General features: G+C 43.1%; 1 protein-coding gene across 1 annotated transcript in view; it reads right to left on the bottom strand.

Annotated features, from left to right (window-relative positions):
* Positions 1-27,280, bottom strand: part of LOC129854150 (T-cell immunomodulatory protein-like) — a 129,987-nt gene that overhangs the window by 65,246 nt on the left and 37,461 nt on the right. The window contains exon 10 of the mRNA XM_055920911.1: positions 16,575-16,747. Coding sequence (XP_055776886.1) covers positions 16,575-16,747 — 173 coding nt within the window. The remainder of the gene's footprint in view (positions 1-16,574; positions 16,748-27,280) is intronic.

The following is a 27,280-nucleotide window of genomic DNA, read 5'->3' as shown; positions in this document are numbered from 1 at the left end:
CCCTTTGCCTTGACAGCTTTGCATACTTTTGGCATTCTCTCAACCAGCTTCATGAGGTAGTCACCTGGAATGTGTAATTTCTTTCCTTCTTAATGCGTTTGAGCCAATCAGTCATGTTGTGACAAGGTAGGCGGGGTATACAGAAGATAGACCCTATTTTGTAAAAGACCAAGTCCATATTATGGCTAGAACAGCTTAAATAAGCATGGAGAAACGACAGTCCATCATTACTAGAAGACATGAAGGTCAATTAATATGGAAAATGTAAAGAACTTTGAAAGTTCTTCAAGTGCAGTCGCAAAAACCATCAAGCGCTATGATGAAACTGGCTCTTATGAGGACTGCCACAGGAATGGAAGACCCAGAGTTACCTCTGCTGCAGAGGATACATTCATTTGAGTTACCAGGCTCAAATTGCACTCCTCTTTCTATTCTGGTTAGAGCCAGTTTACGCTGTTCTGTGAAGGGAGTAGTAACACAGCGTTGTCCGAGATCTTCAGGTTCTTGGCAATATCCTGCATGGAATAGCCTTCATTTCTCAGAACAAGAATAGACTGATGAGTTTCCGAAGAAAGTACTTTGTTTCTGGACATTTTGAGGCTGTAATTGAACCCACAATTGCTGATGCTCCAGATACTCAACTAGTCTAAAAGAAGGCCAGTTTGATTGCTTCTTTAAATCAGAAAAACAGTTTTCAGCTGTGCGAACATAATTGCAAAAGGGTTTTCTAATTATCAATTAATCTTTTAAAATGATAATCTTGGATTAGCTAACACAACGTGCCATTGGAACACAGGAGTGATGGTTGCTGATAATGGGCCTTTGTACGCCTATGTAGATATTCCATTAAAAATCAGCCGTTTCAAGCTACAATAGTCATTTACAAACATTAACAATGTCTACACTATATTGCTGATCAATGTGGTGTTCTTTTAAAAGGGACAAAAAATTGTGCTTTTCTTTCAAAAACAAGGACATTTCTAAGTGACCCCAAACTCTTGAACGGTAGTGTAAATACAGCATTCTAGTCAAGGCTCATCCTAACTACTGCTAACTACACCTTTTCTATTCATATACTGTCCGTACTGTCTACACACACCATTTTATATATTATACTGAGCAAAAACAGAAACGCAACATGTAAAGTGTTGGTCCCATGTTTCAGGAGCTGAAATAAATAAAGTTTTCCATACGCACAAAAAGCTTATTTCTCTCAATCAGCTTCTTGATATGCCACACCTGTCAAGTGAACATGGCGCCGAAGATTATGGCTGACATTTTACATGCCCGTAACCAATTGTGCCACTTTGTTCGTTTTTTGCATCGTTTGTAACTTATTTTTAACTTCTTCTATACATAATGTTGCTGCTACCGTCTCTTATGACCAAAAAATACTTCTGGACATCAGAACTGGGTTTACTCATCACGAACTGGAAGAAGCTTTTTCCTTTAATGAGTCTGATGAGAAAGATATAGTGCTCTCCCGGGAATAGGCCCAGATCCCTGTCATTTGCGTGAAGTAAAGACGGAGGAAAAGAGGACGCAGATCGGGCTGCATTCTGAGAATCTGTACGCGAGCGAGTTAACTCCCACTGCCATCAATTCTACTTGCTAACATACAATCATTGGTAAATAAAACTTCTGACCTACGATTAACCCTACCAACGTGACATTAAGAACTGTAATATCTTACATTTCACCAACTCGTGGTTGAACAACGACACGGATAATATAGAGCTAGAGGGATTTTCAATGCACCGACAGAACAGAGAAGCTACGTCTGGTTAGACGAGGGGGGGTGTGTGTGTCTTTTTGTCGATAACAGCTGGTGCGCAATGTCTAATATTAAAGAAGACTCGAGGTATTGCTCGTCTAAGGTAGAGTACGTTATAATAAGCTGTAGACGACACTATCTACCAAGAGAGTTCTCATCTATATTATTCATAGCCATCTATTTACCACCACAGACCGATGGTGGCACTAAGAACGCACTCAACCAACTCTATACGAACACATGCAACAACAACAAAATGCTCACCCAGAAGCGGTGCTCCTAGCGGCCAGGGACTTTAATGTAGGAAAACTTAAATCAGTTTTACCACATTTTTACCAGCATGTCACATGTGCAACCAGAGGGAATAAAAAAAAACTTTAGACCACCTTTATTGTGATAACACTCTCGGTCGCCAATGTGAGCAAGACCTTAAAATAGGTTAACATTCACAAAGCCGCGGGCCAGACGGATTACCAGGATGTGTACTCAAAGCGTGAGCGGACCAACTGGCAAGTGTCTGTACTGACATTTTCAACGTCTCCCTGACTGAGTCTGTAATACTTACATGTTTCAAGCAGACCACCATAGTTCCTGTGCCCAAGAAAGCGAAGGTAACCTGCCTAAATGATTACCACCATGAAGTGCTTTGAAAGGCTGGTTATGGCTCACATCAATATCATTATCCCAGACACCCTAGACACACTCCAATTCATATACCGCCCCAACAGATCCACAGATGACGCAATCTCAATCACACTCCGCACTGCCCTTTCTCACCTGGACAAAAGGAACACCTATGTGAGAATGCTGTTCATTGAATCCAGCTCAGCATTCAACACCATAGTGCCCACAAAGCTCATCACTAAGCTAAGGACCCTGGGACTAAACACCTCCCTCTGCAACTGGATCCTGGACTACCTGACGGGCCGCTCCCAGGTGGTAAGGGTAGGCAACAACATGTCTGTCACGCTGATCCTCAACACTGGGGCCCCTCAGGGGTGTGTGCTTAGTCCCCTCCTGTACTCCCTGTTCACCCACGACTGTGCCAAACATGACTCCAACACCATCATTAAGTTTGCTGACAACACAACAGTGGTAGGCCTGATCACCGACAACGACAAGACAGCCTATTTGGAGGTGGTCAGAGAACTGGCAGCGTGGTGCCAGGGCAACCACCTCTCCCTCAATGTGAGCAAGACAAAGGAGCTGATTGTGGACTACAGGAAAAGGCGGGCCGACCAGGCCCCCATTAACATCAACGGGGCTGTAGTGGAGTAGGTTGAGAGTTTCAAGTTCCTTGGTGTCCACACCAACGATCTATCATGGTCCAAACATACCAAGAGAGTCGTGAAGAGGGCATGTTCGCATGGATACCCAGATCCTCAAAAAGTTATAGAGCTGCACCATCGAGCGCATCCTGACCGGTTGCATCAACGCCTGGTATGGCAACTGCTCGGCATCTGACCGTAAGGCGCTACAGAGGGTCCTGCGAACGGCCCAGGACATCACTGGGACCAAGATTCCTGCAATCCAGGACCTATATAATAGGCGGAGTCAGAGGAAAGCCCATAAAATTGTCAGAGACTCCAGTCACTCAAATCAAATACTGCTTTCTCTACTACCGCACAGCAAGTGGTACCGGAGCGCCAAGTCTAGGACCAAAAGGCTCCTTAAAACTTCTTAAGGATCAAATCCCGTTAACGGGATCGATTTGACAACACCCGGTGAAATGGCAGAGCGCCAAATTCAAATTAAATTATTAGAAATACTTAACTTTCATACAATCAAAAGTGCAATACACCAAATTAAAGCTTTACTTCTTGTTAATCCAGCCACCATGTCAGATTTCAAAAGGGATTTACGGCGAAAGCAAACCATGCTATTATCTGAGGACAGCACCCCATCAAACAAACACAATCATATTTCATCCCGTCAGGCACGACACAAGTTCAGAAATAACGATATAATTCATGCCCTACCTTTGAAGAGCTTCTTCTGTTGGCACTCCAATATGTCCCATAAACATCATAAATGGTCCTTTTGTTCTAATTAATTCTGTCGTTATATCTCCAAAATGTCAATTTATTTGGCACGTTTGATCCAGAAAAACACCGGTTCCAACTCACGCAACATGACTACAAAATATCTAATAAGTTACCTGTAATCTTTGTCCAAACAACTTTCCTAATACAACTTCAGGTATTTTTGTAACGTAAATAATAGATAAAATTTAAGATGGGATAAACTGCGTTCAATAGCGGATAAAAACAAAGTGGAGCGAGCTTTCAGGTCGTGCGCCCCAACCATAACAGTACACTAGACTCAACCCTCGTTCTGAACAGCCCTACTTCTTCATTACACAAAGGAAAAACATCAACCAATTTCTAAAGACTGTTGACATCCAGTGGAAGCGATAGGAACTGCAAGCAAGTGCCTTAGAAATCTAGATCCACATAGAAAACCCATTGAAAACTCACAACAAAAAAGAAAAATCCTGGATGGTTTGTCCTCGGGGTTTCACCTGCCAAATAAGTTCTGTTATACTCACAGACATCATTCAAACAGATTTAGAAACGTCAGAGTATTTTCTATTCAAATGAACTAATAATATACATATCCTAGCTTCTGGGCTTGAGTAGCAGGCAGTTTACTTTGGGTACGCTTTTCATCCGGACGTGAAAATTCCGCCCCCTAGCCCAGAGAGGTTTTAACAGCTTCTACTCCCAAGCCATAAGACTGCTGAACAATTAATAAAATGGCCACCGGACTATTACAGTGAACCCCCATCCATTTGTTTTGTACACTGCTGCTACTCGCTGTTTATTATCTATGCATAGTCACTTCACCCTTACCTACATGTACAAAGCTTTTAACGTAGGACCGTCACCCTAACGCCCTATATAAGGGGCTTATATAGGATTGGGAGAGAGGGCTGTGTTTCATAGTTCACAACCCATGTCTTGTCTGTTCACTTGGGCGGGGCCTCTGAGTGAGGATTACCGATATATGGTTCCGTTTCCCATCTTTTGATGTCACCAGACTCTCTATGTTAACAAAGGGATGTTCAATAGTCACATCGGTAGAGTAGAGAGAGGAAAACGGGGAAAGGTATTTATGGGGGTCATAAACCTCCCCCACTCAGGCCAACGTCATGACAGAAATAATGCACTCTAGAATGCCCTTCTAGCCAATCAGAAAAAAAGTATTCAACAATGCCATTGTATAAATCAGCAATAAGGCCTGAAGGGGTGTGGTATATGGCCAACATACCACAGCTAAGGGCTGTTCTTAGACACGACGCAACCCTGAGGTGCCTTATTGCCATTATAAACTGGTTACAAAAGGTAATTAGAACAGTAAACAAGTAATTTTGTGTCATACCCGTGGCTTTCAGCCAATCAGCATTCAGGGCTCGAATGACCTGGTTTATAATTCAAAATATAGCTTTTTTTTGTAGAATATTACAGCCACTATTCCATGCGTTCTACATGTAAGCACTTGCGGCAACATAGGCTACTAAGCACAGACGAGTAAAATAATACAACTTAAATTATGATACTGTTCTTTTGAAAGAGAATTGATTTTTAAATGTTTCTAATGAACTGTCATAAGAAAATAATAATGCATTTCTTTGTGATGGTGTACAACACTTGCGGTGTTTTGTGGTTTTACATATAGCCTACAGTAATAAATGAATAACAATTTTATTTTTGTTTGTATTTTAATGGTAGGCCTACCTAAAACCTTCCTAAACACAAGCAAATTATATTTTTTTTGCAATTACATTAGTGTTGAATATTTTCTTCAAAAACGACAAATTTACCTTCCTGGTAAAATTGCAACCACACCGGTAATATCCCGGTATTGCTTTTCAAACTGAAAATGCTATTGAAAAGCATAATAGCAGCCCCCAAAAAACTGACATGGTTTTACCACTGTAAATGGAGAAATAGGGACAGAAATCTAACGGTTTCTTGTTGTAATTGGCACAATTTAAATCAACTCAAAGTTTTGTCAAAGTCACCACACTACTTTGTTGATGTTGTTGATGTATCCTAAACGTAGGTTACTAGCCTACAGCTTAGTGAAAATTACATTCTTTTCAGCTTACCTTTGACTGAAAGACGTCACCCAGCTTGTTGGTCCTCTTCTCTCCCCTGGCATCTGGCTATCAGTAAGGAAGGTTGTGGCTGTTTTTACTTTATGATAACCTGCTTATTGTAGTGACTGTCACAGGGAACATCTCCGCTAAACAAATAGGTTTAGTAGCGGAGATTCAGGACCATGGATAGCGCCGCGTTTGATCAAAGTCCTGCGAACCTGACTCATCAAGCACGTGCACTCGCATTGTTCTATGATGTTACTATAACAAATGTTGCAAATGTCCTCGAGCGTGTTTGTGGACACAATGTACCGGACATTTTGTTGACAGTGAGTAGCTGCAGTTTATATGTTCATCCTCTACCAGTGCCACAAAGCTAGTTTGGGGATTTGTGAATGTGAGATGCCTTCAGTAACTGAGTCGAGATGTCACGTGTAGCCTAGCATTGCAATTTATAGAAGTCATGTAAGTAAGGGCCATTTTCTATTGTGGACTTTAAGTTGAGTAGGCGAAAATGGTCGGCTGCTTGCGTTGTGATGACTGGTCTAATGTATGAATGAAGCTAAAGTTGATGTGTCAGTTTCATGCAGCTATTCACACATGCATATTTTGTATTTTTGCATTAGTGCAGCATAAAAATGGTGGGACATATTATTGGTCCACAACATTAGAATTCTCGGGAAATGGCAGGAGCTTGGTCGAGCTGTCTCGAGATACCGGTCACTGGTATTAAACCCTAAACAGCATATTTTTTTATTTCACCTTTATTTAACCAGGTAGGCAAGTTGAGAACAAGTTCTCATTTACAATTGCGACCTGGCAATTGCGACCTGGCATATACAAAATGTATTTATTATACTGTTAGAATGCATTGGCTCAGAACGGGATAGCTAGATGTCTCACTTTCTACTGTTAGTATTCAGAGTAGAGAAACACATGATTTTTGTATGACTTCGGGTCAAAATTCTACAAAGATCCAAAAAAAAGGGACCATATGCATTTCAGGTAAAATAACAACCCATTGCTCGTCTACCAGGATAAATTAGCTAGCAATAGCAAGATAGCTAAATGTCAATGAATGCCATGTGTGTTTGATATGCGCCCAAATTAATATAGTTGTTTCACAGTTGGTTTTGATATTTTAACCTGCGTGTCATGATCGCTTCTGGTGTGGATGGACAAAATCAACATGCGGACGATGGAACACGGGCGTGTCCAGTGTAGTCAGTATGCTATGAAAGCAAACAAACGCCAACCCAACCACCCATCCACATCCAAGCTAAATCTCCCTCTCTCTCCCACAGTGAGGGGATGGTAGGTGTTTGATGAGTGCTGGTGCGTCGTGACATGATTGGCAGCTGAGAGAGGCGAGCGAAAGGAAAAGAACACACCTACTGATCTGCAAGATGTGCATGATTCCCCAGAAGGAGACGATTCACAACTTCAAAAGCACTGCTGCCAGCCATACTCATAGTCTGTGTCTGTCTTCAGAGACAGCTGGAGATCAAAGACTTTCCAAACAACATTAGCAAGCTGAGACCACAGTGACCACAACACACCTGTCATTCATCTCAGAGACAAGCTGTAAGGTCAGAGAGTGGTCACATTGAGACCTGCAGTGATCTGGCCTGAATTGGTCATGGTTGTGGTTTCAGATGCATGGTCAAGTTCATTTACGTAGGCTACAATATACATAGACCGCCACCAAAAGTGATGTTATAGAAACGCTGCTATGACTGGTTTGTTTGAGTCGAACATAGATGTTCACTTTGGTCCTGAACTGTTTGACTGAAATCAGTCCTCTCCTGATATGATTTGAATCGACAAATGAATACAAATGCATGCTCTCATCATGTACTTAATAAATAGATAAATTCATTATGCTAATAGTTTTGGACTTAACGTAATCATTTTGTCTGTCCTAGTCTGCCGGGATGTACAGTAGGAGGGACAAACCATTGAATTCAGTTACAAAAATCAATAAGCCAGAATAAATTGACTTTGACTTGAAAAGGTTTGGGGAGAATGCTGTAGGCCATAAGCCCTTGACAACCGCCCTCCCCTTGTCCAAACATCTTCACCATAAATCAACATGTCGCGCCGCCCCTCGTTCCACTCCAACCATTGTGCCCAAACCGTTTAACGCAGAACGTTAATTATATTTCAAACTAAACGGATGGAGAACGCCGGCTATTAGCTCCGGGCTGAGCTGTGGCGGTCCGTCGATCATGTTTCTCTCATGGCGGGGTGCGACTTTGATCTGCAAAGCGGGGAGAATGGAAGAGTGGGAAAGAAAGAAAAACACTCAAGTTTTAATGGCTCTCCAGTGTGCCAACGGAGAGGGAGAAGCCATGTCATGAGATACTATCCAACATGATCAATGGAAAGGGAAATGGCTACATCTGGGGATTCTTCACTGTCAAAGTTAGTGTGCTCCTGGCTGCCGGTGGGCTGGTCTACTGCTCCCAAGGTAGAAGACTGGAGCAAGTAGAGCTCCTTCCTCACCTACACAAACTGTGTTGATTGCATTTCTACAAACAGCCACTTCATTTGTGGAGGACGGTAAGTGAGATGCCAACGTGCTGCACAGCAAGATACCTTCCTGATGAAAAATAAGAGACTATTGAGAAAAGTCGTCTCTTTTCCGCCATTATTATTGACATTACGAAAAATGGAATTAAGGAACAGCAGCAGATGGTGGTAAGCGACTGGCTAAACAGAGATACTTAGGGGACGCTAGCCAAAGAGCGCAGCAATTGGCTGAATAAGAAAGCCAAGCTGAGTATTGTAGCAATTTCTTGAGAGAGGAAAAAGGTCCACGGACCATGGAAACAGGGATGGTTGCAGTTGGCTTAAATGGAGCAGATGGCCGGATGCTGTCCAGGGGGGGACACAGTCACAGGACGAACACAGTAACTCATTTGGTTCCTGGTTTCTGGACACATTACGAAAAGCAGATTAGACGTGCCAAGAGTGGTGGTGGGTTGGTCGTTGGTATTGCAATCCGTGTGTCTCATCAGACCCCTGCCCTGGGAAGGTCACAGGTCAACATGGCGGCTGCTGCTTTTCAAGTATCAATCTCCTGTAATCCGGTGGTAGCAAAAGGCATGCTTCACTGTTGATTGTGTTCATATGGCTCTTTGATGCACACAACACACTGATCTGAGGGAATCCCAGCAACATCTAATATTAAAGTGACACATGCTGAGACCGATCGCAATGCTCCTTTGTTTTTAATCCAATATGAAAACACTGTGCTGTACCGTGATTTGTGGTCTAAATAATTCCATGGCATTGATGATGCCAGGGCTTGGTGCTCGTCTATTCGTGCTCTGGTTTGGGAGAGAGTGGTTGTGTGTCATCTCTACAGTAAAGAAGGTGTATACACTAGCATGGCAGGTGGCCGAGTTACATTATGGCATAGTTTTTGGGGACGTACAGTAGGAGGGACAAACCATTGAATTCAGTTACAATAAGCCAGAATAAATTGACTTTGACTTGAAAAGGTTAGGGGAGAATGCTGTAGGCCATAAGCCCTTGTCAACCCCCCTACCCTTGTTCAAACATCTTCACCATAAATCAACATGTCACGCCGCCCCTTGTCCCACTCCAACCATTGTGCCCAAGAGCCCAAACCATTAATGCAGAACGTTAATTAATTTTCAAACTAAACGGATGGAGAACGTGGGTTATTATCTCCGGGCTGAGCTGTGGCGGTCCAGTCGATCATGTTTCTCATGGCGGGGAGCGACTTTGATCTGCAAAGCGGGGAGAATGGAAGAGGGGGAAAGAAAGAAAAAAACCAAAGTTCCCCACTGTGAGCGAGGAATCTGGCAAACCCTCTCGCAAACTCACTGCCATCCTGTATAGAAGGAGTCAAGGGTGCAAGTGAGAAGAGAAAGACACTGGGTAAAATGAATAAGAAGACGATGAAAGCAGAACGAGCGAGAGACACTGCCCCCCTGACTGAGTTTCTCCAGTCTAAGAACAGTCGGTGAGCGGGAGAGAGTGAGTCACAAGCTTAGCCTTCAGCCCAGACAAACCGGTAGCGACTCCCGGACAGAGATTGAGTTCAGACTGCAGGTGAACCAGTCTGAAAGGCCTGGGGCCAGTGACACACAGACAGCCCTCTCAGTTCTCTCAGCCCAAGCTCCAGATTGAGTTCTGAGTGCACCTCACCTGGACTGAACCCCCTGCTGCTTCCCCTGAATGTCTCTCAGCTCCCAAAACACCATTCACAGCTGCCGAGAAGAGGAGTAAGGGGTGAAATGGGGACACAACAGCTCTCTCCTTCTCCTGAGATATTATTCCTTTTCGAAATAAGTGTCAGACTCTGCTGCTCTCCCACTGAGAAAGACTGTCATTGGTCTTGTCCAAAGTCTTAGTTAGCCACGTTAGTGAATAATAGACATTTTAAATAAATTGGCTGACAAAAACAAGTTACTAAAACAGATAGAAAATGTGTACCAATGGATTATAAAACAGTAGAAGGCTGGAAAGGAGAGTATAAGGCTTCAAACTGTATATATGAGTGTGCTTAAAGTGTATCGAAAGGGCTCTGAAAGGGCTCTGGAGTGATGTACAGCCGTGGCCAAAAGTTTTGAGAACAAAATTTGACACAAATATTAATTTCCACAAAATTTGCTGCTTCAGTGTCTTTAGATATTTTTGTCAGATGTTACTATGGAATACTTTAGTATAATTACAAGCATTTCATAAGTGTCAAAGGCTTTTATTGACAATTACATGAAGTTGATGCAAAGAGTCAATATTTGCAGTGTTGACCCTTCTTTTTCAAGACCTCTGCAATCCGCCCTGGCATGCTGTCAATTAACTTCTGGGCCACATCCTGACTGATGGCAGCCCATTCTTGCATAATCAATGCTTGGAGTTTGTCAGAATTTGTGTTTTTGTTTGTTCACCCGCCGCTTGAGGATTGACCACAAGTTCTCAATGGGATTAAGGTCTGGGGAGTTTCCTGACCATGGACCCAAAACATCGATGTTTTGTTCCCCGAGCTACTTAGTTATCACTTTTGCCTTATGGCAAGGTGCTCCATCATGCTGGAAAAGGCTTTGTTCGTCACCAAACTGTTCCTGGATGGTTGGGAGAAGTTGCTCTCGGAGGATGTGTTGGTACCATTCTTTATTCATGGCTGTGTTCTTAGGCAAAATTGTGAGTGAGCCCACTCCCTTGGCTGAGAAGCAACCCCACACATTAATGGTCTCAGGATGCTTTACTGTTGGCATGACACAGGACTGATGTTAGCGCTCACCTTGTCTCCTCCGGACAAGCTTTTTTCCGGATACTCCAAACAATTGGAAAGTGGATTCATCAGAGAAAATGACTTTACCCCAGTCCTCAGCAGTCCAATCCCTGTACCTTTTGCAGAATATCAGTCTATCCCTGTGTTTTTCCTGGAGAGAAGTGGCTTCTTTGCTGCCCTTCTTGACACCAGGCCATCCTCCAAAAGTCTTCGCCTCACTGTGCGTGCAGATGCACTCACACCTGCCTGCTGCCATTCCTGAGCAAGCTCTGTACTGGTGGTGCCCTGATCTCGCAGCTGAATCAACTTTAGGAGACGGTTCTGGCGCATGCTGGACTTTCTTGGGCGCCCTGAAGCCTTCTTCACAACAATTGAAACGCTCTCCTTGAAGTTCTTGATGATCCGATAAATGGTTGATTTATGTGCAATCTTACTGGCAGCAATATCCTTGCCTGTGAAGCCCTTTTTGTGCAAATCAATGATGACGGCACATGTTTCCTTGCAGGTAACCATGGTTGACAGAGGAAGAAAAATTATTCCAAGCACCACCCTCCTTTTGAAGCTTCCAGTCTGTTATTCGAACTCAATCAGCATGACAGAGTGATCTCCAGCCTTCTCCTCGTCAACACTCACACCTGTGTTAACGAGAGAATCACTGTCATTATGTCAGCTGGTCCTTTTGTGGCAGGGCTGAAATGCAGTGGCTATGTTTTTGGGGGATTCAGTTCATTTGCATGGCAAAGAGGGACTTTGCAATTAATTGCAATTCATCTGATCACTCTTCACAACATTCTGGCGTATATGCAAATTGCCATCATACAAACTGAGGCAGCAGACTTTGTGAAAATTAATATTTGTGTCATTCTCAAAACTTTTGGCCACGACTGTAGACTAATGCCCGATTCGATCAGAGCACCATGCACTTCCCTACTTTGTTGGGTGAAAACTGTATAAGGAGGATACAAGAGTGTAAAACACTTAAATAACTTAACCGTAAGAATGGAAAATACACCTGGCTTATATTCAGATTGCTCGACTGCTCCTGCTTTCAGAAACCACTGGATTCGTGTGTTTCTCCAGGACGCTCTATGATTAAAAAAAATATGAAGGTGTTTTAACCCGTGCTTATTCTTCAGCGAAAGGACACCAAACTGAAAGGGGCTCATTACACTGTCCATCCATAGATCTCAGCATCCCGACCGCTCCATTCGAACATATTGATTACTGTCCATCTGCAACAGCCTCTGAACGCCCAGAGTTATTATGTGCTTGTCAGCTGCTAAATTGGTAAAATGGGTGAAAGCCTCTTCTGTTGGTGTCTGTACAGGAAAAGTAGGGCTACATTTGTGTGTTTGTCGAGTGTTGCAATGAACCACTCATCTTGCTTGGTTCATACAAGAACAAACAAAATGTGTGTCCATCAATGAAGACAGGGAGACAACATAGGAGAAAATCTTTTGAGAGTAGATTCTTATTCCCATCCCTGGCAACTCCGCCCAACATCCTCTGACAGTTCCCCTGGAGAACATGTTATGTCCAGGTCAGAGCATGTGCTGCAGGAGAACAGCCCCCTAGACGTACGCACGCACGCAAGCACATGGACACACACACACACACACACACACACACACACACACACACACACACACACACGCTATGACCCACTGTATAAGGGCAGGTCATCCACTCTTTCTCCTCCTGAACAAGCCATCAAATGTGTGCTGATGCTCTCGGGACAAACATCCCCGGAGTCACCATGCTGTCATACAGACAGTCACAGTCCCACTAACTAAACCACTGAAACACTAGTGCACTACTCCATCCTCAGAGAGGTATAGAATCCATGCGGTTTGCTTTGAAGAGGTGTGTGAGATATACACAACATACACTGAGTGTACAAAACATTAAGAACACCTTCCTAATATTGAGTTGCATCCCTCCTTTTGCCCTCAGAACAGCCTCAGTTCATCGGGGCATGGACTTTACAAAGGTGTCGAAAGCGTTCCACAGGGATGGACCATGTTGACTCCAATGCTTCCCACAGCTGTGTCAAGCTGGCTAGATGGAATTATTGAGACACACAGGAAACTGTTGTGTTTGAACCCAACAGCGGTGCAATTCTTGACATAAACCGGTGCGCCTGTCAACTATTGCCATACCCCATTCAAAGGCTCTTAAATCTTTTGTCTTGTCCATTCACCCTCGGAATAGCACACATACACAATCGATGTCTCAAAACTTGAAAATCCTTCTTTAACCTGTCTCCTCCCCTTCATCTACACTGATTGAAGTGGATTTAACAAGTGGCATCAATAAGGGATTCTAGTTTTCACCTGGTTAGTCTATGTCAGGGGTGTCAAACTCATTCCACGGCGGTCCGAGTGTCTGCAGGTTTTAGTTTTTTCCTTTCAATTACGACCGTTAACATCCAGGTGAGGGGAGTTCCTTACTAATTAGTGACCTTAATGAGAAAATCAAGTACAAGGGTGGAAAGAAAACCCACAGATACTCGGCCCTCGGTGGAATGAGTTTGACACGTGGTCTATGTCATGGAAAGAGCAGGTGTTCCTAATGTTTTGTACACTCAGTGTATGAGATCAGCGAAGATCCAACACCATGATATTCAATTTGATAGGTTTGGAGTGAGTGGGATTGAGAGAATGCTGGAGACAGTTACAGCAGGGGGGAATATAAGACAATGGGTGTGTGTGTGTGTGTGTGTATTTGTGTGTGCTTGGAAACAGAGGGTGAGAGAGTGAGTGACTGTGTGCAGCCAGCAGAGCAGAAACCTCCATCTGGGAGAAGTGTGATGAAGTAATCAAGTGCATATTGTATGATGCAGAGGCACCACTCCATACTGCGAGCCCAAAGAGGAGGTACCCAAACTACCAAATCTGCCATATCTCTCAACTCCCATTGAACCTGACACAAACAACCACTGAATAAAAAAAACTATTGTATGACGAACCATGTTATACTGAACAAAAATATAAAACACAACATGTAATGTGTTGGTCTCATGTTTCATGAGCTGAAATATAAGACCCTGCTGACTGCAGGAATGTCCACAAGAGCCGCTGAATGTTCTTTTCTCTACCGTAAGCTGCCTCCAACGTCGTTTTAGAAAATTTGGCAGTACGTCTAACCGGCCTCACAACCGACACTGTGTATGGCGTCGTGTGGGCGAGTGGTTTGCTGATGTCAACGTTGTGAACAAGTGAACAGAGTGGCAGTGGGGTTATGTAATGGGCAGGCATAAGCTACAGACAAAGAACACAATTGCATTTTATTGATGGCAATTTGAATGCAGAGAGATACCGTGACGAGATCCTAAAGCCCATTGTTGTGCCATTCATCCGACGCCATCGCCTCATGTTTCAACCAATATACAGCAATTTGCACAGCCATTGAAGACCAGTGGGACAACATTACACAGGCCACAATCAACAGCCTGATCAACTCTATGTGAAGGAGATGTGTCGCACTGCATGAGGCAAACGGTGGTCACACCAGATACTGACTGGTTTTCTGATCCACGCCCCTAACTATTTTTAAAGCTATCTGTGACCAACAAATGCATATCTGTATTCCCAGTCATGTGAAATCCATAGATTAGGGCGTAATTTATTTATTTCAATTGACTGATTTCCTTATATGAACTGTAAATCAGTCAAATCTTTGAAATTGTTGCGTTTCTATTTTTGTTCAGTATATTTTTACCTCTAAACTAATGAATCAACAATGAATCTTCAACTGCTAACGGCCTGAAACGCACATTTTTCGACCTCCTCGATCCCATTGACACCTCCGCATACGAGTCAATAAAAGCCTGAAGCTGATGGCTCTGGCATCAACTGATGGCTCTGCTCATTAAATTAAAACATGATTATACTATTTGAAAAGGTCAAATGTCAATCTCTTTGGCAGGATATAGGCTGGAGACTGCCGTGCTTAAACACTGTGTGCCATGACGCATCAAACGAGCCCCCGAGCAGCTATTAGCATTCATCACAGCCAGTCTGCAGAGACGAGAACGGTGCAACGTTTTGCCCTATTCCTCGTTACATAGGAGCTTGTTTGTTTTGACTTCCAGTTCCCAACACGACACATTGCTTGTTTTCCCAGAAACACAAGGCTTTTTGGGCTCAGTGAATGGTTTTCACTGCCCATCTTAAAATTCAAATACACATTCATTCTGTAAAGATAGGAAGTGTGTGGGCAGGCAGGATTTTCATCCAAACCCCAGCTATAAATAACAAGCGAATGGGAGAGAAAGAATAGAAGAGAGACAAAAAAAAGTGTGAGAGTGGGAGGCACATTAAACTGGCCAAACATTTGGTAAGCAGAGTCTGTTCGAGCACAGAGTACACTCAACTGCAGACAATTACAAACTAACTACAAGATGTATGAAAATGTAGGCTAGATCTACACAATGTCGCAATTACAGGCCATGCCCGGGTCTTGGGATGAAACCGGACCGTCTGTTTTGATGGTATTTACACTACACACCATAAACATGGTTTATAATTATTGACAGGAGAATCATTATCAATCACCACAGCCATCTTCTGTCCATGTTCCTGATCTGGTTTTAAACTATCACCCTGGATTGGTCATGTATGATGGTTGGGTCAGAGCTTAATATGTGATTAAGTTCCATGGCTTGGTTCCAAGGACTTGGTGTGATAGAATGGACCTCCCAGGATGAGGATGACCCAAAGAGAAAGAGTTAAGCTGCCGGGGAGATTCGACTGACCCTCCGCCAGAAATCGAGGTTCACATGTTCGTGTATGTGTGTATATATGCTTCACGCACAAGCGTGTGTACATAAAGCGTTACAAAATGTCCCAGAAATGCTCCACGTCTTCTTAACTATGTCAGTCTTAACATTGTCTATTATGAAGTCACACAGATGGAACAGAACAATCAGCATGAATAAAGACCTAGCTTTGGCCCTGTCCTGACTGATATCTTATCTCAATCTACAGGCTGCTGATAATCCACACATCCTCTTCCTGCTGTCTGTCCTCTCTGACCGTGCCACCTCATCCCAAGGTCAGGAGTGTTTTAAAGACTGCTGCTAACTTTGGCTCTTATCTGTCATGTCCCCACGCTGAAGTGTGACCTGGGGCTTTCACCTCATCACTGAAAATTCAACCATCTAATCTATTTAAATCGAAAGCCATGCAAGGTTAGAATGACATGTTTTACATGGATATTGACACATAATATAGGCCTTCAACGTACAAATCATACTTCACGCAAACTAATCAAATCCAAAAAGCATTGCGGGTCAGTGAACACAAAATAGATAATTGAAAGTCATGGCGATTACCAATGTATTCTTCTCGAACAGAGCCTAATCTGACTCAGCATGAGACCTCTCCCCTAATCCCCAATACATTTTTCCTATGGGTCAGTGTGCCACTCACCTCCCACTGGTGTTGCGCAGGATGACCAGGGCGTCAGGGAAGCCATCCATGTTGTAGTCTCCCAGGTGCAGGGTGATGGGGTTGTGGAGCTCCCCAGCAGGAGGGGTGGTCTGGGAGGGCACAAAGCCCCAGAGAGTCTCCCTCCTCTGGAAATCGGTCAGGACTGGCACCCACTGCAACAGGAGAGAAAACAATGACGCTGGTTCAGCTCATTGATGATACAGTATACTACACCGGAATGAGACTCGGTGCGAAAAGAAAATGAAACAACATTGACTATTATTAACAGCTGGTGTATTTAGCAGAAATGACATCGCGGTGAGAGCGGGTTCAGTAGGGTTGCTGAATTACTGACATTAATGCTACAAGTCAAAAGATAGAAACAAGTGCTAGGGCAGAGGAAATTTCTTCCTTCCTGTTCACAGCAATAAAAGAGTAATTTCCCATCAGACCATATTTTGTATTTGAAAAGAGCTGCAGAAATTATATCTATCCCTGTGAAACCCACTATGACTGTGTGGCCTATCCTTGACCTTCCCTGATTATACCATACCATGATAAATATTGCAGTGAAAGAGAATATATATTGATAGAGATACTCGCCCCCGCCCTCCCCTGCATAGCTCTAACAAGACATATTCCACCCTTGACAGCTCAACTGAGTAGTCAATAAACCCTGGGGACCTCTCTCTCTGACAGTGACTGATGATCATCACAAAAAATCGTACTAACTACTGTGGGTAAATTCATTATATTCACGAAAATGTATGCACTCACTACTGTACGTCGCTAAGGATAAGGCACCTGCTAAATGGCAACAACAACAAAAAATGTCATATTTAATTAGTCATTGAACACATAACGAATAGTGAATAAAATCCAAGTAAGATTCCGTAATAGAGTGTTGCAGCCACTGCTAAAAATGGCCAGTCTCACAGAGCGACATCCTCAGATACCATCATTAGTAACCGTTACTGAATAGACGGATGTGAATACGAGAACTACACAAAGATCTTTAAAAAGAGAGGGCAGCGGGGATAGGAGCTATTCTTCATGCAGCTGAACGCCTCTCTGTTTCTCTCCACAAGGCCCACCTATTATTGGAAGCACTGGGGAGGCGGGAATGCAGATGCTGTGGGTTTAAATATTCATGAATGTTAAAACAGGAAAAACCAGGTGCATCTCCGCACATTATATCCGCCAGAGGAACCGCCATGAAGGTAGCGGTAATGTCTGCTAATATGGCTGTTCTCCCTCTCTGAATACATAAACACAAGCAACATATTTACAGACAGAGAAAACGAGCAGCAAGAGAGGAGAGAGTTGAGGCCATAAGAAAGTCTCTCAGAGAAAAGTGTATAGTCTTGTGTGAGTATTTACTGGGGATAGACCTCAGTGCTGGACGGCCGGTGCTCCTTTGATGAATCAGTACCACATAGGCTCTGATGTATAACCCTGTTGACGTGGTGCCGCTACATGATAGGGCAGGGGAAGACGGTGTGATATGTACAGTATGGCTGCACCGGCAGGGAATGTGTTAGGGCTATGTACAATTTGTGCAAGGTACTAGAGGTGAAATGGCATCTCCATCTTAGGGCTCTTGGCCAGAAAGCCATTCAAACAATCCCACCCAGGTGATTGAAGTCCCACTGAGCCGAGCTCAGAACCATGTCTTTATCAGGCCTGGGCGGGGAGTTAATCGAAGTGATGCGTCATTGGCTGCAGAGGTCGATAGGCCTCCTCCCTTTCACGGGGACTGCCGACAATGATAATTCACATTATTTAAAGTTATATGTGAAAGGTTATGGGTGTTTGGAAGAACGACAGGCGGTTACTGAGCTTAAATGACGACTTCCTTTGAGTGAGATTAACTGCTAATAATGACCGGTCATTACGAAGTTTAACGATCATTCATCATATGTGTGATGAATACTGACTGGTTTTAATGAGGGTTTAATGATTGGCTACGATTATCTAAATACAGAAATAGTTATAACTGGAACAGCTATGTAAATACAGTTAAAGTTGGAAGTTTACATACACTTCGGTTGGAGTCATTAAAACTCGTTTTTCAAACACTCCACAAATTTCTTGTTAACAAACTATAGTTTTTGCAAGTCACAAGTAATTTTTCCAACAATTGTTTACAGACAGATTATTTCACTTATAATTCACTGTATCACAATTCCAGTGGGTCAGAAGTTTACATACACTAAGTTGACTGTGCCTTTAAACAGCTTGGAAAATTCCAGAAAATTATGTCATGGCTTTAGAAGCTTCTGATAGGCTAATTGACATAATTTGAGTCAATTGGAGGTGTACCTGTGGATGTATTTCAAGGCCTACCTTCAAACTCAGTGCCTCTTTGCTTGACATCATGGGAAAATCAAAAGAAATCAGCCAAATTGTAGACCTCCACAAGTCTGGTTAATCCTTGGGAGCAATTTCCAAACGCCTGAAGGTACCACGTTCATTTGTACAAACAGCCGTCATACCACTCAGGAAGGAGACGCGTTCTGTCTCCTAGAGATTAACGTACCTTGGTGCGAAAAGTGCAAATCAATCCCAGAACAACAACAAAGGACCTTGTGAAGATGCTGGAGGAAACAGGTACAAAAGTATCTCTATCCACAGTAAAACGAGTCCTATATCAACATAACCTGAAAGGCCGCTCAGCAAGGAAGAAGCCACTGCTCCAAAACCGCCATAAAAAAGCCAGACTACAGTTTGCAACTGCACATGGGTACAAAGATCATACTTTTTCCGAGAAATGTCCTCTGGTCTGATGAAATAAAAATGGAACCGTATGGCCATAATGACCATCGTTATGTTTGGAGGAAAAAAGGGGAGGCTTGCAAGCCGAAGAACATCGTCCCAATCGTGAAGCACGGGGGTGGCAGCCTCATGTTGTGGGGGTGCTTTGCTGCAGGATGGACTGGTGCACTTCACAACATAGATGGCATCATGAGGAAGGGAAATTATGTGGATATATTGAAGCAACATCTCAAGACATCAGTCAGGAAGTGAAAGCTTGGTCGCAAATGGGTCTTCCAAATGGACAATGACCCCAAGCATACTTCCAAAGTTGTGGAAAAATGGCTTAAGGACAACAAAGTCAAGGTGTTGGAGTGGCCATCACAAAGCCCTGACCTCAATCCTATAGAAAATGTGTGGGCAAGCATGCACACCCAGTCTCTCACTTCTATAAGTGCTCCCAAAAGTACTCTGAAAACACAACACATTTTAGAGCTTAACTGCCACTTAGAACCAAACAAACAGAAACTATGCTAATGACAACTTGGGATGAAGCTCACCATTGGACACAGCAGTGCACAGACAACCTTGCATCACTCAAGTGTTTCACAAAATGGATTACGCTGGGTCACTAGTAAGTGGAACCTCAACAGTTGAGTCTGATAATAAAAAGAGGAACTTCTCTGCATCTTGGCTAGGAGTGCTGCTTCACCATCAGCTCTACTCACAGCTGGTCTACATAGGGGAGCAGAAGTCTATCATCAGCATTGTGCTGACTGACACTTTCCTTTGTTCATTAGACCTCAACGCTTTCTACTGTACATGCAAATAATCCCCATTGATTTCTATATATATATAATTATGAGAGGGGTGATGGAGAAAGAAATACAGAAAGAGAGAGAACAAGCAATAGAGAGAGCGAGAGAGAGAGAGAGAAGAGTACGTTGACTAAAGGGATTTCAGACACTTTTTCAATGGAAGACATCCAGACAAAGTTTATAAATAACCGTAAGGAGCTGCCAGGCAGCCTGGGTACCAGCCAGTCAGAAGTTCTGTGAGGCAGTAGGTGACTCTAGGAGCTGAACAAACCCAAACCATCCCTACCAGGCTGGCAGCCAGCATACCAGACTAACATACTTTCCTGCACAACAATCCCAATAGATTGTTAAAGATGTATATAACAAATCATATTCCAGGCCAGCGGCTTGATGAGTCCTGCTTTCTGTTTCCTTTCTAATGCCATTTTGAGAGGAGGAGGAGAGAGAGAGAGGAGGGGAAGAGAGGGAGAGAGAGAAGGAGGGGAAGAGAGGGAGAGAGAGGATGTGTTCAGAATACCAACAGGAGGACTGACTGAGCCTCCCAGTGGCAAGGCAGTCTGCTGAGCTGAAGCCTGCTGTAACTGCTCCAGAGCTGCCTATAGAGGCGTGACTGACTGGGGGAAACTGGGAGGTGCTGGATTTGACAGGAGAAGTGCGGCCATTGTCCCAGTGTCTTTACAGAGAGCTCTCTCTGCTACTCTGCCGTAGGTCTGATCCCTCCTAGAAGAGAAAGTAGATTTATGCTGCATGTTGGAAGGAAGGGAGGGGCAGTGGGATAGCAGTGGCTGAGTGGAGTGCTCCTCTGATGGATGGAGACAATCATCCTTCATTACCCCTGATGGATCATGGCTCCATCTCCATTCCCATGAGTCAGTCTCTAGGCCCTCCACTTCCAGTCAGCCTCCATTTCAGTGTCTCAGGTTTGTACATAGACACACAGAGGAGCTTGTGCCTAGTTTTACACTGTGTCCATCTTTCAGTTGGAGGGATTCATGTTCTCTTACTCAGACAGGTACCCACAAGCTAACATGTATATAAAAATACATGTTCTGGACTTCAAGGTAAAGAGCACTTCTTTGCATCAGGCCCATTTAAAAAGGCACATCACATGCTCTCGTCTGTACCGTGAATGACAGAGGAGCAGAGGAGAGGAGAGATGTGACGGTGGAGATGAGGAATTGTACATTTTTGCTGCAGATGGTTGGAGGGGAGAGATCTAGGTCAGGTTTGAGCCGACGGAATGTTATAAAAACACATAAGGTATTCTCCTTGCGTCTCCCGATCCTCACCGCTCCTGATTGAGTTAATCAGTCTGAGCAGAACGCAGAGGATCAACCCATAGATTAATCAAGTGGGAACCAGAAAAGGCGAGGCAATCAGTGTCATCCTAGACAACCAGCCTCTCAGTAATTAACTGACTCTGTCAGGGAATTTCCATATACTTAAAAAATATTGTTGCTATTATTATTATTATTGTTTCCTGGTCATTAGGAGCAACACTCCAACCATGTATTTACCCTTTTTGTGTCACTGGAGCAAAACGTTTGTAACGTCCCCACAAACATATACTTTTCCCATATACAGCATTAACAACAGTTTGGGATGTTCAGAATTAATTTACTAAAATCCGCAAATATTGCACATATCAGGAAGTGTGTGACTATCACATACATCACAACAATGACTCAAAAGGGTGTCACTTGTGTTTTTATAAACATCAGGCCGACTAGACATCCTCACTCTAGGCTAACACCCAAAGAGGAGCAAGAGACAGACGCCACCTTACAGCAGATGTGGGCAAAGTAAACGTTGCAAAGTAAAATAGGAGACGCAACACATTGAGTGCATGTTGATGGCATCGGTATTATTATTTTACAGCAGGTGCAGTGTGTGGAAGAGGGAGATCATGCATAAGGTGATTACCCAGGTAATACGAGTGGTGGAGTCAGCAAGGCCTGCATTAGTAGACTCTTAAGGTCACAAAACCTTGAGATCATTTGAAGGTCAGGCAGAGAAGCCAAGCACATTTGAATAATGAGGTGAGCATGAAGCCTAACATGCAATCCCACGTTATCGTTTAAATGAAGTTGTTAAACACTACTTCTTGATATGTGTGTAATCATTCAGAGAGGTGATCAAGTTTTCTATTTTTAATAGGGTGCCCTAAACATTTCACTTAAATTCTGAAATTCATTGGATCAAAAGGTCAATGGATTTAACATATATCACTGGAAGAGGTGACAGTGCAGGGACGAAAATAGACGATCTTATTAAATCGGGAAAAATATGACGGTGTTTTCTCCTCCCAAGGTAATTCTCAACATTTGATGGTGAGAGAGGGAAGCGGCAGGCATACAAATGTCATTTTATCAATCCCAGAGAAATCTCAGCATAGAACGCAGCACATACACACCGTTCTCGTCAACACATTGTTTACTAAAGCTACAGTGTTAGCAGCTTCCCTCCTATCGATTCGCCACCGCGGCAGCGACGGTTCATTAGGCCAAGAAATTAAAATGTCAGAAGCCGCGGGGAACGGCAGACGAGGTGCCATTATATCCATAGAGAACACAGACGTCGCCGTGGACATAAAAAAACATGCATCTAATGAACTCCCTGCTTTATGATCCGCAAAGGAAAAACTATATCGCTCATCACATCATCACTGCAAAGCCATTCCAGTTCATTCACAAGACTGCATCTAGCGAGCAGCTGTTTTGTTCTTTCAATTCCCATGGAGAGCAGCCTATTATCATGATTCATACCACAGTATTGTTGAATACTTCTTTCTGATTGGTTAAAAGGGAATTTTAGAGTTAGCATTAAAACCAGATATACAGTGGGGCAAAAAAGTATTTAGTCAGCCACCAATTGTGCAAGTTCTCCCACTTAAAAAGATGAGAGAGGCCTTTAATTTTCATCATGGGTACACTTCAACTATGACAGACAAAATGAGAAAAAGAAAATCCAGAAAATCACATTGTAGGATTTTTTATGCATTTATTTGCAAATTATGGTGGAAAATAAGTATTTGGTCAATAACAAAAGTTTCTCAATACTTTGTTATATACCCTTTGTTGGCAATGACAGAGGTCAAACGTTTTCTGTAAGTCTTCACAAGGTTTTCACACACTGTTGCTGGTATTTTGGCCCATTCCTCCATGCAGATCTCCTCTAGAGCAGTGATGTTTTGGGGCTGTTGCTGGGCAACACGGACTTTCAACTCCCTCCAAATATTTTCTATGGGGTTGAGATCTGGAGACTGGCTAAGCCACTCCAGGACCTTGAAATGCTTCTTACGAAGCCACTCCTTCGTTGCCCGGGTGGTGTGTTTGGGATCATTGTCATGCTGAAAGACCCAGCCACGTTTCATCTTCAATGCACTTGCTGATGGAAGGAGGTTTTCACTCAAAATCTCACAATACATGGCCCCATTCATTCTTTCCTTTACACGGATCAGTCGTCCTGGTCCCTTTGCAGAAAAACAACCCCAAAGCATGATGTTTCCACCCCCATGCTTCACAGTAGGTATGGTGTTCTTTGGATGCAACTCAGCATTCTTTGTCCTCCAAACACGACGAGTTGAGTTTTTACCAAAAAAGTTATATTTTGGTTTCATCTGACCATATGACATTCTCCCAATCTTCTTCTGGATCATCCAAATGCTCTCTAGCAAAGTTCAGATGGGCCTGGACATGTACTGGCTTAAGCAGGGGGACACGTCTGGCACTGCAGGATTTGAGTCCCTGGCGGTGTAGTGTGTTACTGATGGTAGACTTTGTTACTTTGGTCCCAGCTCTCTGCAGGTCATTCACTAGGTCCCCCCGTGTGGTTCTGGGATTTTTGCTCACCGTTCTTGTGATCATTTTGACCCCACGGGGTGAGATCTTGCGTGGAGCCCCAGATCGAGGGAGATTATCAGTGGTCTTGTATGTCTTCCATTTCCTAATAATTGCTCCCACAGTTGATTTCTTCAAACCAAGCTGCTTACCTATTGCAGATTCAGTCTTCCCAGCCTGGTGCAGGTCTACAATTTTGTTTCTGGTGTCCTTTGACAGCTCTTTGGTCTTGGCCGTAGTGGAGTTTGGAGTGTGACTGTTTGAGGTTGTGGACAGGTGTCTTTTATACTGATAACAAGTTCAAACAGGTGCCATTAATACAGGTAACGAGTGGCGGACAGAGGAGCCTCTTAAAGAAGAAGTTACAGGTCTGTGAGAGACAGAAATCTTGCTTGTTTGTAGGTGATCAAATACTTATTTTCCACCATAATTTGCAAATAAATTCATAAAAAATCCTACAATGTGATTTTCTGGATTTCTTTCTCTCATTTTGTCTGTCATAGTTTAAGTGTACCTATGATGAAAAAAACAGGCCTCTCTCATTTTTTTAAGTGGGAGAACTTGCACAATTGGTGGCAGACTAAATACTTTTTTGCCCCACTGTATGGGACAGTTGGAAAAGACACATTGAAGTAGTTCCAACAATAAGCGCCTTTTTTACCGTTCTAAAGCACTGCACCATGCAGACCGTACTTGTTCCCATGTTACAGAAAGTCAAATCAACAACCACACAAACCGAAATTGGACACATTCTAAACGCAGGTCCAATGAGGAAAAACGTACTTCGCTAACTAGGAATCATTTGTTTTAGCAGAGACATATTTTTTTGCAGCATCTGATGACCTAACATGGATAATCAGATTAATGCAATAGTTCGATTAAAACGTTTACATGCTTTGCAAGAAGAACAATTTCCCAAATAATCATGTTTAACGTTACATGGACACATGTGAAATCAGGCTCCCTGATGGCACTCTGATAAACACAGACAATTGCCAATCAAAATAAACACTCTACCACAGTGACCATGTTCTTTTTGTTAAGCATATCTGTTTCTGAGGTAAGGACATATAACATTTGAATGTGGAAACTACTTCTAAGAAGTATACGTTCAGTTGTTCCGAACTCAAATCACTAGCGCTAAAGAGGGAGGGTTGCTAGGCTGATAGCACATGCGCAGATCAAATACACCACTGGAACGCAGAATAAGGTCTTACCTGTGGTAATAATTCTAAAGATTTCTCAGAAAACCAGGTGTTTTAGTCGGCGTATGGTTACTTCGAGTTTGACTTTACGCCGATTAAGATAAACAGAGTAAGGTGTTTAGATGACTATTGCATAATCTTCCTACTGCCATAAAACAGTTTAATATTGAATTATTACTGTGCATGTAAATGTCCTCAATGCTGCGGTCATCACGCAAGTGGAACTATGCTGTCATATCCTCCCACGTTTCTACACTGAACCAAAATATAAATGTAACATGTAGTGTTGGTCTGAGCTGGAATAAGAAAAAATCCTAGATATTTTCCATATGCACAAAAAGCTTATTTTGATATTACTTTGCCTTCCCAGCATTTTGCAGTGTTGCTGATTTTCTGCACAAATTTGTTTACATCTCTGTTAGTGAGCATTTCTCCTTTGCCACGATAATCCCTGCTGAACAGTATTTCTGTCTGCAATAAAGCCCTTTTGTGGGGGGAAACACATTTTGATTGGCTAGGCCTGGCTCCCCAGTGGGTGTGCCTATGCCCTCCAAGGCCCACCCATGGCTGTACCCCTGCCCAGTCATGTGAAATCCATAGATTAGGGCCAAATTAATGTATTTCAATTGACTGATATGAATTGTAACTCAGTAAAATATTTGAAATGGTTGCGTTTATATTTTTGTTCAGTATAGTTTGACCAGCTGTTTTCAGTAACTGGTATTGTTGAATTCGGTTATATTGGATTTGCTAGCAAAAAACGATTTAGCTAGCTTTTAGCCTAGTGTTTCATTTGCAACGTGATCTCTACTGTAATGAACAGTCCTGAGAAGAGAGCAACCTTTCGATGCCAGGTGGAATCGCGAATCTTCAGCTCATTGTTATGGATGTATCCAAATAAATGCCACTGGAAAACAGTTTAATCAAATGCAAATGCTGCTATTCTGTCTGCACTGTTGACGTGCCTGTGCTAGCTATAGTTGGCTAGCAAGCAAGGGATAACGTTGCCAGCTATCATGGCAACCGAATAAACGAACAACTGGGGCATGTCTCTGGCAACCAGGTTTGTTGGGATGATAAAAGTTGAATGTACTTATCAAAATGAAAATATAAACATGTAATTTCTATTCTATACCAGTAAATGTGTGCTTCAGTATTTTCTTTGGAATATGTGGTACTGTATAAGCGGGAAAAACGCCTCCGCTCTGTACATTACCTTGGAAAAATCAACTCCACGGAAGGACGCCGCTATCCCGTCGTCCATTAATTCCAAGGTAATGTACAGAAAGTCGGCGTTTAGCCCTTACTTAAATGATGTATGTAATCTAGGATAGATTTATAAATATCGCATGTCGCGTTTTTCTCCTGATAGATTTAGAGATGCAGAGGATGTTACACATTTTTAACAATTGAGGCCAAGAAAAAATGCCTTCAAACACAAATGTGAAAAAAAGTTAACATAGGGGAAATGCAAGAGGTGCTGATGAGGAAGAGCAAAGAAAAGAAAGAGAGAGAGAGGGTGTACTTCATTGTCCTGTGATGAATAAAGAAACATTGAACAGGTGTCCCTGAGACCAAAAGAGAGCGAGAGTGGGGAGGCAGAGCTGATGACAAAGCTGGTGACAGACTACACCCACATGTCAGCATGTCACAAAGACAGAGGGTATCTGTGGATGGCACCTGGTGCTACCGTGCCCTGTGTCCGGCTGTCACAGGCTGATGGCCTGACTCGTTCACAGTGGAAACTTGGCAGTGTATATTAAATCGGTGGGGTGGAGATAATGGCCATGTCCTGTTCCACTCTCCTATGCATCAGGTGACGGGGGCTTGGCTGGGATTCAACTCAACTGTCTGTTCCCACTCACGCCCTGAGTCTTCAGATGATTGACTGGCCATCCAAATGGATCAAGAAGACGTAGGCTACCTAACTCCACACACACTAACACGGCTCGACTAACTCTTCTATTCAGGACAGTGTCCCCATGCTGTAATGGTGCCAGCAGCACAGCAGAATGCTGAGAAACCAACGTAATAACAAATCAGGCAGCAGGAACATAAATATTATTTATCTTCCTCCCAAAAATAAATAC

This window comes from Salvelinus fontinalis, chromosome 4 (genome assembly GCF_029448725.1).
Source record: "Salvelinus fontinalis isolate EN_2023a chromosome 4, ASM2944872v1, whole genome shotgun sequence".
Lineage (NCBI taxonomy): Eukaryota > Metazoa > Chordata > Actinopteri > Salmoniformes > Salmonidae > Salvelinus > Salvelinus fontinalis.
Note: the sequence above shows the minus strand (reverse complement) of the source record. Positions and strands in the feature narration are given on the sequence as shown.